The sequence below is a fragment of the Aquarana catesbeiana genome, linkage group LG04 (genome assembly GCF_042186555.1).
Source record: "Aquarana catesbeiana isolate 2022-GZ linkage group LG04, ASM4218655v1, whole genome shotgun sequence".
NCBI lineage: Eukaryota > Metazoa > Chordata > Amphibia > Anura > Ranidae > Aquarana > Aquarana catesbeiana.
In genome coordinates this window covers 508,718,745-508,731,306 of record NC_133327.1, presented here as the reverse complement: position 1 = coordinate 508,731,306, position 12,562 = coordinate 508,718,745, and the positions used below count along the sequence as shown (strand labels likewise).

General features: G+C 45.4%; 1 protein-coding gene across 1 annotated transcript in view; it reads right to left on the bottom strand.

Annotated features, from left to right (window-relative positions):
• Nucleotides 1-9,719, bottom strand: part of FAM98A (family with sequence similarity 98 member A) — a 133,966-nt gene extending 124,247 nt beyond the window's left edge. Inside the window, exon 1 of the mRNA XM_073627723.1 lies at nt 9,445-9,719. Within this exon, the coding sequence (XP_073483824.1) occupies nt 9,445-9,494 (50 nt within the window). The 5' untranslated portion in view covers nt 9,495-9,719. The remainder of the gene's footprint in view (nt 1-9,444) is intronic.
• Nucleotides 9,720-12,562: the final 2,843 nt, after the last annotated feature.

The window sequence follows — 12,562 nt, the reverse complement described above, 5'->3', positions numbered from 1 at the left end:
TTTTCTGAATGACACTGCAGCACCATCACAGTCTTGGTTTTCTGAATGACACTGCAGCACCATCACAGTCTTGGTTTTCTGAATGACACTGCAGCACCATCACAGTCTTGGTTTTCTGAATGACACTGCGGCGCTGTCACGGAACGTCCCTCACTCCGCTTGAGTGCTTCCGTCAGTATACCGCTTCCTAAGTTCTGGAACACGAGCCCAATGGATCTGGCTATAGGAACCCCCAAGAACTAGACAACACCAGTCTTGGAGTACATCAGAACTAACTTTTTATTTGAGATCTCACACACATTTATACACAAGGCTGACTCAACGCTAACCTAATTAACATGAGCTCCAATAGGAGTCGTCCCGTCTCCTACATTGTATAGAGGACAATGTGATCAGCTCATTCAATTAACATACATTACCATAAACATCAACACAGGGTTAATTAGAACAAACAATGAGTTGAATACCCTTAGAACCTAGACTAAACTTATTTACATTAAACCCATTATAGCTGACATCAGACAGGTGAGTGGAGTTGATGACATTAGCATCTCCTCACAGGATGTGTCCCAACAGTATAATTCAGTCTTATCATTCTAATATGGCATATAACGGGTTCCAGAGTCTGTGTGTTTTGGGGGGACATGGAGCTGAATCCAAAGTAACACCAACCCCAGGGTCCCCAGGCATACAGCTCACAGAGAGAACCATTCCCCCAAATGCTAGGGCCCATAATCGGTGAGCAAGAGGCTTGGGTTCAGTCCCCTCCAATAGCCTCTGTCCCGGGTGAGTTTGTCACAGGCGCCATCACAGTCTTGGTTTTCTGAATGACACTGCAGCGCCATCACAGTCTTGGTTTTCTGAATGACACTGCGGCGCCATCACAGTCTTGGTTTTCTGAATGACACTGCGGCGCCATCACAGTCTTGGTTTTCTGAATGACACTGCGGCGCCATCAGTCTTGGTTTTCTGAATGACACTGCGGCGCCATCACAGTCTTGGTTTTCTGAATGACACTGCGGCGCCATCACAGTCTTGGTTTTCTGAATGACACTGCGGCCTCATCACAGTCTTGGTTTTCTGAATGACACTGCAGTCCCCATGCTGGCTGCGATTTAGAAGTAGTGCAGGGACTTCAAACGAATGGGCTGTCATGCCTGACCAAACAGGGGACGCACAAATGTGAACCTTGCAATGTAAAGGTTCACAGCCCTACACTGTAACTTGTGCTGTAGAGGGCCTGGCTGCCATACTGCATACTGACCAAAGCTGGTTGCTCGCTTTACAGAACACTTTACATTTTTCATGAACACAAGGCGTTCTCTGAGTGGACTAGGTGAAGATTGTAATATCACCACTGTGCTTCTCTACTTCATCCAATCAAAAGACGCTTTGCTTTTTATGAAAAGATACTAGGTGTTCTATGAATGGTGGTGGTGCAGGAAAAGTGACCCCCTGTGATCAGGATGCAGGGAGACAGACGCTCGGCACAGGACCTTAGGATCGCAACTAGCACTGTAGTAGTACCAAGTACTACAGAAAATGTCAGATTGAACAGTGGCATATGAGATATGAGATATGCATTCTTACGTGCCTGACCAATGAATTATGCAAATATAACAAGTAACAATTAAAGTAGAAGTCTAGTCAAATACTAAGTTTAAAACCTACTCCCTCCCCCATTCTATGCCCTATACTAACTACTCTGTAAAGGAAAGGTGTCTATACTTACCTATTCTGAAGGTGCTCCGGTCACATGATTGGCTCCCAGTCACCAATTTAAGTGTAGAGAAGGACAGCCAACAGATGGCCCATAGTAAGCCTATGGATGACGTCATCACCGAGGCACTGCAGTCGTTGTTGGCAATCTCTCCTCTGCACTGTACCGGACTCTGGGGAGATCATGTGACCGGACTGGAGCATCTTGAGAATAGGTAAGTATAGACATCTTTCCTTTACAGGGTAGTTAGTATAGGGCTTGGAATGTGAGTGGGAGTAGATTTAAGCTTACTTAGTATTTGACTGGACTTGAGTGTAAACCTCAGACAGCTGTATGGAAGAGAAGACTTTAGATAAATAGGTACAACTTATGTTAGCAGGATTTGTTTCATTCCAGTGCATCACCTGAGGCCAGTCACTTCACTGGTTATATGTAAGTGCTTACAACCACTTTAAAAGCAGAAATGTAGCTGTAATCTTAAATTAGAACTGCAGACAAACCGCTAAATGTGAAGATGCAATACAGAAATGTGATTGGTTTTTCCCTTTATTCAGTCCCAGGATCTATACAGCTCTTCCACACATTACAGGCCTGTCTAGTAGCAGTGAGGACCTGGTTTTTCTTTGCTGCAGTTTCACTCTCCAGCTTGACTGGACAGTGAAAAGAGCAGCAGCACACAGATGAGCTCACTTGTCACTTTGTTTGCTCCTCCTAACCACACACTCCTTGCACTGCATCACACCTGATTGGTTCCTTATGTTTCCCTTTCTCTGATTTCTGCTGTAAATAAACTGCAAGAGACTGATACCAAGTCATAATCAGATACTTGGGTTACATTCACACGGCTGAACAGCAGCGGCCAGGGGCAGCCTGCAAGAATCAGACTTTTGCTGGCGGTTATGAACACTGTCTGCATGCACCGTGAGCGGCAACTTTCAGATTTGTACTATATACAAAAGCAATGGCCGGGGCCGCTGCTGTTCACACGTAACCACTTATCTGAACCATTACATGTATGCCACAGACCAATTCTAAATGTTTATAGTGTGCATCCAGGGTCAGCGTTTCTGCAGAGTTCTGGCTGTACAAAAAATGAGCTGCAGCTAATTGAACACACAATTGAGCCACAATGGCTCAAAAGTGATATGGTCCAGAAATATTTAGACAGAATAAAAGGTGTATAAAGCACCTAGACCAGATGGCATCCACCCACGGATCATAAAAGAATTGAGCTCTGTCATTTCAAAGCCATTATATTCGATTTTAGGGACTAGTTAATCACTGGAATAGTACCACTGGATTGGCATAGGGCCAATGTGGTGCCCATATTTCAAAAGGGAACAAAGTTTTTACCAGATAACTATAGACCTGTTAGTTTAACTTCTATAGTTGGGAAGATACTGGAGAGTTTAATAAAAGACCACATAGATGAGTTCTTGCTAGAAAAAAATATTTTAAAGCGGGATTCCAGCCTTAAAATAAAAAAAAAAAAAAAAAAAAAAAAATTATTAAGTCAGCAGCTACAAACACTTTAAATAAGTACTTATGTCCTGGGTGCCCGCGATGTCGGCCGCCCGAGGCCGACCCGTCCCTCGGCACCGCCATCCTAGGTAAGGGAAACAGGAAGTGGAGCCTTGCAGCTTCACTGCCAGTTTCCTACTGCGCACGCACGAGCGGCGCTCTGTGAATGGCCCCGTGGTGTTCTGGGAACACACACACAGTTCCCAGAAGACAACGGGGGCCGCTCACCGAGGAGAAGAACACGCCACGGAAAAGGAAGAGGCAGATTAGGAAGACTAACAACAAGGATTTAGGTAAGTTTAACATTTTTTTTTTATTCAAATGTTTTTTTTTTTTTTAATTTATTTTAGGATTTTTGGTGAATTTTTTTTTCCACTTTAAATAACAGACAGCATGGATTCATTAAAGACAAAAGTTGTCAAACAAATCGGATTTCTTTTAATGAGGAGGCAAGTAAAACCTTGGACAGAGGGGTGGCTGTGGATGTGGTATACTTGGATTTTACAAACGCATTTGACACAGTTCCCCACATGACAAATGTGTAAGGTAAAGTCTACAGGCTTGGCAAGATCAGTTTGTAAATAGATAGAAAACTGGTTAAAAGACCGAATTCAGAGAGTAGTGGTTAATGATTCTTACTCTGAATGGTCTAAGGTTATCAGTGGTGTATTTATATTTATTTATTTTTATTTGTATTTATATTCGGTGTACTTCAATGCACTGTCTAATTGGGCGCCTGTGTGGAAGATGAGGTTTAATGTTGATAAACGTAAAGTTATGCACTTGGGGGCTAAGAATATGTATGCATCATACATACTAGGGGGAGAACAACTGGGGGGATCTATAGTGGAGAAGTATCTAGGGGTTTTGGTAGATCATAAGCTCAATAACATGCAATGCCAAGCTGCGGTTTCCAAAGCGAGCAAAGTCCTTTCTTGTATTAAGAGACGTATGGACTCCAGAGAGAGATATCATTTTGTCCCCCATACAAATCATTAGTAAGACATCTGGAATATGCAGTTCAGTTTTGGGCACCAGTTCTCAAAAAGGATATGGGGGAACTGAAGAAAGTGCAGAAAAGGGCAACCAAACTGATAAGAGGCATGGAGGAGCTCAGCTATGAGGAAAGATTAGAGGAACTGAATTTATTCTCTCTTGAGAAGAGGAGATCAAGGGGGGACATGTACAAATATATAAGGGGTCCATATAGTGAACTTGGTGTTGAGTTATTCACTTTACGGTCAACACAGAAGACAAGGGGTAACTAAGTCTAGAGGGGAAAAAAAAAGATTTCATCTCCAAATACGGAAAGGTTTCTTCACAGTAAGAGCTGTGAAAATGTGGAATAGAATCCCTCCAGAGATGGTTCTGGCCAGCTCAGTAGATTGCTTTAAAAAAGGACTTGATTCTTTCCTAAAATGTAAATATCATAACTGGGTACTAACATTTATAGGTAAAGTTGATCCAGGGAAAATCCAATTGCCTCTCGGGGATCAGGAAGGAATTTTTTCCCCTGCTGTAGCAAATTGGATCCTGCTTTTCTGGGGGTCTACACCTTCCTCTGGGTCAGCTGTGGGTGTGGGATTGTGTATATGGGATTGTATGATATTGTTTTTTATTTATTTGTTTTGTGGGTGAACTGGATGGACTTGTGTATTTTTTCAACCTGATTAACTCTGTAATTGGCCAGTTTGTTTGCAGCAAGAGCACACAATGCTGCTGTATCCTGAGATGGCATTTAGCCACCTCTGAACGCAGCAAACTATTTGCAGATATGCACCCATATGAATGCGTGAATGTAGCCTTAGGCTTGATTCACACCTATGCATGTTGCTTTTGAGCGTTTTTGGAGGTTTTTTTTTCATGCTTGCCACGTTTTTGAGCAGCGTTTTTGCGGCGTTTTTTTTTTTTTTTTTTTACAGTTTTTTTTTACAGTCTTAAAAAAAATAAAAAAAAAAAAAAAACAAAACAAAAAAAAAAAACTGCAAAAACGCTGCAAAAACGCTGCACTTGCGTTTTTGATGCTTGTCCATTGAATTCTATTACATGCAAAATGCTGCATTTTGCATGAAAAAAAGTCCCTGACCCTTTCCAAAAATGCAGAGAAACAAAAAGGCATTGATGTGAACATGTTCCATAGGAACCCATGTTAAAAAATTCCCGTGCATTTCTGCAAAATGCAACAAAAAACGCGCTAGTGTGAATGGAGCCTTAGATCCCATACACACTATTAGATTTTCTGCAGATTTTTGTCTTCGGATTTACCAAAAACATGTAGTGCAAGGGCCTGCGTGATTGCATACAAATTGAAAGGCTTAAGGTTTGACCTCATATTAAATGGTTTTGTTAAATCTAAAGACAAAAATCTGCAGAAAATCTAATCGAGTGTATGGGGCTTTAGAGCGCTTTGCAATAACCCCTTTAGGCTGTCAGGAGTTGGCACTTTAAACTGGAACTAAACTCTCCCATCCACTACAGCCAATGAAGTAGCCATCTAAGCCTCTGTTTAGATCTGCAGTTGCTGTATGTAATGCTGCTGTACATCTGATCAATTTTTCTAACATGAAGGATTTGATGACTTGACAGTGCAGTTGATAACTGTCAGAATTGGTTGTGCTCTCATTCACAACATGCCTTGAATGTAAAGGTTTTGGGAAACAGCCTCAGTTTACACCATGAACCACTTGTGAATCACACAAGAACTGCACCGCATTCCTGTTCAATTCACATGCAATTCAGTGCAGTGCGATTTGAGCCCATTAATTTTGAATAGGCTTAAATCAAACCACATCGCACCAAAGTTGTGCATGCAGCAATATTGGAACTGCACTGCAACTGGATCGCATGGCCATTTTGGGGTGTCGTTAAGATTGCACTGACACCCACTGCAGATCACAAGGGCAGAGCAAGAGATTTGAATGCGGTGAGGGAAACCGGTACGAATTATGGGGTTTCCACACCGCATTAGTGTGAATCTAGGCCTAAAGCAGAACTGAAGTCCTGCTGTCACAAACTATGAGCTTGCAGTGTCCTTTGGCATGAAAGCTGAGCTGTGCCCCCACAGCTCAACTTATATCCCTGGCACAGTCCCTGTGCCAAAATGGCTGACTCCTGCGCATGTACAAAGTGTGACATCATCCTGTGCTGGCCAATGAAGACAGCCGAAGACTGAAGAGGCTGGCGAGGGACAGGGACCATTCAAGTAAAAGTAAGTTAAAGTAATACTCAAGTCTAGTTTTTTTTTTTCCTTTAAAAATAACAGACATGTTATACTTACCTCCTCTTTGCAGTTGGTTTTGCACAGAGCAGCCCAGATCTTCCTTCTCAGGTCCCTCTGGCACTCCTGACTCCTTCCACCTGTTGAATGCCCCCTCAACAAGCAACTTGCTATGGGAACACCCGAGCCAATCCGCAGCTCTGTGTGTCCATTCAGACATGAAGCTGTGGTTTGGTCCCGCCCCCAATCTCTTCTGGGTGGCTAACTGACTTTGATTGCCAGCAGCAGGAGCCAATGGCACTGCTGCTGTGTCTCAGCTAGTCAGGAGGGAGAGTCCCAGACAGCCAAGGCACTCGTGCACATCACTGGAAGAGGAGGAAGATTAAGCTCAAGTAAGTATTAGTTGGGCTGAGGGGGGCTGTTACACACAGAAGGTTTTTTTTTATCTCAATGCATTAAGATAAAAAAAACCTTCTGACTTTACAACCACTTTAAAGCAGAGTTCCACACAAGTGGAAGCTCCGCTGATCTGCTTTCTCCCCCTCCGGTGCCACATTTGGCACCTTTCAGGGTGGAGGGCGGGGGGGGACGGGTACCTGTCCCCACACTTCCGGGAGACCAGGCCGTGGCGCCGTCCCTCGAAAGTTTGGTCCCCCTCCTCCTTCCCCCACTGCCAGGCCAGTTAGGAAGCACAGCACGCTTCATGCATGCACAGTAGGGAACCGGCAGTGAAGCCGAAAGGCTTTACTGCCAGTTTCCCTTGCAATGAATGACGGCAGCAGCACCCGAGAGCCAATCCCAAAATTGGCTGGGGTGCCGACATCACGAGCTCCCTGGACAGGTAATTGTCATTATAGTAAAAGCCAGCAGATACAGTATTCATGGCTGCTGACTTATTCCCACCCCCCCAGGAAGAACACCTGTTTTAAAGTCCCTTTATTTCTGCTATAAACTGGCTGTGACATCTGAGGCCAGTAGAAGGGGATCCCGATCATGCAGTACTGCGATTGGCTGCAGAGTACCGACGTCAATGGGAGTCTAGCCTCACGGCCCCCAAACACCAGTTATTGATCGTGATCCATCAGCGACAGCTCAGTCACAGTTCTGAAGGCAGCAATGGAACACACCCCACAACAATGCATATGTGCTGAAGCTGGGTGTTAAAGTGAATGTAAACCCGATTCGTGAAATTTGAGCTGGGCACAATCTGTAGTGTTTTCTTATCTCTCTCCAAAGCACTATGTCCTGTAGCTGTCTCCTGCTCTGTTATCAGCCTGATAACTTCTAAAAAGTTTTACAACACAGAATATAAAAGCAGCCTGAAGTATGTGTCATAGGAGGTTTCTATAAATAATAATGCTAATAATAGATTAGCAGGCAGCTTTACTTATCAGAGCTCTGCACATTCCTTTCTTCCTTTGCCTATGAGGACGGGGGGGGGGGGGTGCACCTTTCCTCCAATCAGCTATCTTGGCTTTATGCCAATAATTCACTCCCTTCCTAAACAAGAAGAGAAAATCTCTAAACACAATGTGCACATTTTAAAGAATACTTACAGCTGAAGACAGCAGATATACATGTAAAACTTATATAGGGAGATTTGTTTCATCTCTGTGTATTATCTGAGGCTGTTCACTGGGTATATGTGAGGGTTTACATCAACTTTAAAGCAGAACTTCGGGCACAGAAAAGGTCATTAAAATACTGTTTATTGGCTTATAACACGCACTATTTTCCCCTGAAAATAGAGGGTAAACAGTGCCTGCATGTTATACGCCGATAATATGTTTTACCAACAAGGGGCGGGGATCGGGCGGTCTGCCCCGGGAGCCACCCATTGGGGGGTGTCAGGCCAGCCGCCCCACCTTTCCTGGTCCTGAGACAGCTCTCCCTGCATAGTCTAAAGTTGAGAAAAAAAAAAAAATCACTTGCCAACCCCTTCTCCTACACTACTCCTCCTGTGTCAGTGCCATTGTAAAATTCTAAATATCTCAATAGTTCTGTTTTTTCTGGCTGCTCTCCTCCTCTGAGTGTAGCTTTAGATTGGAAGAGGAGATCGGTCACATGACTATCTATGTAACGTCAGAGGAGAGCAATCATGTGATCAGGTCAATAAAAAAAAAAAACAGAGCTAACGAGGTACATGGAAGCTTTGTTTTACAATATGAGTGACACAGGAGGAGCAGTGTGAAAGGGGCTGGCAGTGATTTTTTTCTTAACTGTAGAGTATGCTGGCAGTGCTGTCCCAGGAGACTAGGGGTCTCCTAGGAGTGCAGGGGGCTGCGTAGTGGATGGGGGAGGAGGACTGTGTACTGTAAAAACATGTTTTCCTTAAACTTCCCTCTTAAAATTGGGGTGCGTGTTATACGCAGATAAATATGGTATATTCCTCAATAGCCACAAAGGCTATAAATTCAGTTGTTTGTGCATCAAATACCTTTGCAAGCCCAGATATTACCTTGTAACAGTAGCAGCATCACTGTGCAGAGAGCAGAGCTGTGGGAGGAGCTCAGCAGGCTCCACCCACTACAGGTTGCCTGCAGAAAACTACAGGAGAGGCGGAGACAAGGCCAGTCACCCTGATCAAGGGGAGAGAGCAGTACTGACTGGTCTTTATTACAGGAAGCTCCTGCACAGATCTGGAAGAAACACACACAGCACACGGAGATTTAAGGAAGAAAACACAAGACTTGTATTTAAATATTCACTTATCCTAGAGTTCAGCTTTAACCCTTCTCTCCCTTACAGCCAAGGAAGCTGCCATGTTGGCCTCTGTCTGATCTGCACATGTGATCAGTTTTGGGATGATAAAGCGATTCAATGATATATTCCTGACAGATCTGCCTTCCTGTGTGTGCCTAGAGTTCAGCTCTAATGATAGTTTTACACCCACCATAAGCACACACTAGGATCATGGCTGTCATTTCTAACATGAGTTCTCTCTCTCACTGACAAGCAGTCACCCAATCAGATCCCACACCCATACCCTAAGTCTTCCAGGGCCTCCAGGACGTCATTTTCCATGTCACTCTCCATGGTGTGAGCGCTGTCTGTGCTGGTAGGTGATCCCCGGGGGAGAGAGGCTGACTGCGGCGGAGGAGAAGCTTGGAGTCCGCCCGGGAGTGCTGTACAGGACACCCGAAAGACCAACGTGGAGCCGCCCGTGTCACCCAGCTGTCTGACAGCAAAGCACGGCTGCCGGGCTGGCAAGTGCGAGGACCCCGCTTTCTCACTTTCCTGTCCTCTTCCACTCGTTGGGGTGTCCTTAGTGCTGCCTGCTCATTGTAAACCATCTAACCGCAAAAAAAAGCAATTTTTTCCGTTTGCACACTCTGATAAATTAAACATCTGAAGAAAAATTGTGAAATCACGCAAATGATCTGTGTTTTGTTCAGTTAAAAGAGAAATAGTTGGATCAGGCAATAGCATGATGCTCCTCGAGTGACAACCATATGCTGCGCTTTGTAACACGCGGAGAGGAAGTGAGTGCAGGTCACGTGGGCTTCAGGCAAGCTTTAGCCATACGTGAAGTGTGGGCAGTGCTGGGGCAGGGAACGTGTAGGGAAGGTTCTGATCGGGGCTGAACGATTCGTTATCGGAAATTACCAAGAGAAATAATGCCGGGGTGGGATGTTTGAGACTTGGTGTGTGACAGAAATCCAGCACATGCCTTTCTGTTCTTCTGCATGCAACAGCTGTGCTAATACATAGCCCCCAACTGTCCCTGATTTGGAGCAATGTCCCTCTTTCCTCCTCACTTGTCCCTCATTTTGGTCTGATCTATAAAGTTGTATATAAAACGCTCTTTTTATCCTTCAGAAAGTTTTCCATCGCTAAACCTTTCAATCCGATTTCTAAATTGCTGCATTTGTAAATTCCAAAAGTCAATATAAAGGAATAGTAATGGTAAGAAAAGCACTTGTGGGTTTAAAGCGGAGTTCCACCCAAAAGTGGAACTTCCGCTTTAAATCCCGGTTCACATTGATGCAATTTGACATGCCAAATCAGCGGCAATGGCAGCTGCCGAATCGGTGCGGCAGCGCACCAATACCCAAAAGTAGTATCTGTACTACTTTTGGCGATTCAGGGTGCGATTTACATTGACATCTGTGCAGAAACCTGCACAGATGTCTCTGAAATTGCCCCCAAAGTCAGGACTGACATGAGTGAATGAAATTGTGCAAGTTCATTCCCGTAGTCAGTGTGAACCAGGGCTAAAGGGTAAGTTCACCTTTACAGAAAAATCTGTAAGGTGAACTTACACATAACCCCCCCCCCCGAAGTCCTGCTAACCTGGAGCATGGCGATCTCCCGCTATGAGCCCTGATACAGCCGCGTCACCAGTCCGGGGCTTAGAAATGCTCTTGAGCTTAATCTCCAAAACGCACCCTAATAGGAGGTACGTTATGGGGCACTCTAATTGGTTGACGCAATCACATGGGGCAGTGACAACCAATCAGAACCTGCATAGCCCATCCTGTCAGCAGGGGAGAAGAGAGAAAGCAGAAGGGATTTCTATGTCCCGGACTGGTGACACGGCTATACCAGGGCTCATAGCGGGATATCGCCACGCTACCAGTCAGCGGGACTGGGGGGGAGGGAGACCTGTGTAAGTTCACCTTTTAAGGAGCCCTAAACCCCTGACACGTTTGGCATGTCATTTTTTTTTTTTTGGGGGGGGGGGGGGGGAGGGAGTGGGTACCTAGTTTTGACAGGTACCCAGCTCCCACTTCCGCCTGCGCTGCCTAGGTGACTTCTCCTCTCCCCCTCCCTCTCTGCAATCTTCTGGGACACATCACAGGTCCCAGAAGATTGCTCCGCCATTCAGGACAGTGCAGGGTGACTCGTGCATGCGCAGTGCGCACCTGGCTGTGAAGCCGCAAGCTGTGCCCACACAAGTGAGGCGGGGGGGAGAACCGAGGCTTCAGGCGGCCGCATTTCTGGACCATGAGACAGGTGAGTGTGTGTTTATTAAAGGATATGTAAAGGTTCCGTTTTTAAAAAAACAAACATGTCATACTTAAATCCTCTGTGCAGTTGGTTTCGCACAGAGTGGCCCCGATCCTCCTGTTCTGGGGTCCCTCAGCCACGCTCCTGGCTCCTCCTCTTCTCAAGTGCCCCATTGGAGAGACGCACTCCCGTTTCCTGCTGCTGCGTTCATTGATAAAGACAGCAGGACTCGGCCCCACCCCCGGCTCCCGCATCATTGAATTTGATTGACAGAAGCGGGAGCCAATGGCTGCGCTGCTACCAATCTATCCAAACAGGACCGAGACAATGGCTGGAGCTCGTGTGCTCGTCCCAGTCGCTAGAAAGACTGGGTTCAGGTAAGTAATAGGGTGGCTTCTGCATCACAGGAGGTTTTTCACCTCAATGCATAGAATGCATTAAAAGAGAAGTTTTTTGTTTTTTTAATTAAAGATTCATACTTACCTAGGTGGATGTAGCATCAGACCGATGCTGCAGCTGTCCCCCGGCTTCTCTTCTCTGAGAACCGAGCCATCGAACACCACCGATGGCTCAGTTCTCACAGATCCCTGAGAGGAGAGTTGCTGACTCTCAGTCAACGTCTCTCCTCTCTGCTTTTCGACGCTCATTGGAGCAATGAGCTGTGGAGGGTTGGGGAGCGGCCGTCTCAGAGGCTCACTGAGACTGCCATTAATCAAGGCAGCTGGCGGATCCAGACTTGGAAGTCGGGATGATGCGGTAGCTGGACTGACATTGGTGACGTTAGCAGAGAGCGGACTTCAGACCGCTCTCCTCTGAAAACGGTTCACAGGAGTGCAAAACAAATTGCACTCCTGTGACCCAGGGGAGAAGCCCAGCCTAAAAAGCTCAGGCTGGACTTCTCCTTTAAAGTGAAAAACCTTGAGGGTTTATAACCCCTTTAAAAGTCAGCAGCTACAATTTTTGTAGCTGCTGACTATTAATAAACTGAAAAACAAGTGGAACTCCGCTTTAATTAATTTTTTTGTATAATTCTCCTTTACGGGGGCATGACAGGGGGTGTGTCCTATGCCAATATACTTTTGCTAACAGGTGTCCCTCGTCTCAATCTCAGAACGTTGGAAGGTATGCTGATATGCAGATGGCATTAGGAGAGA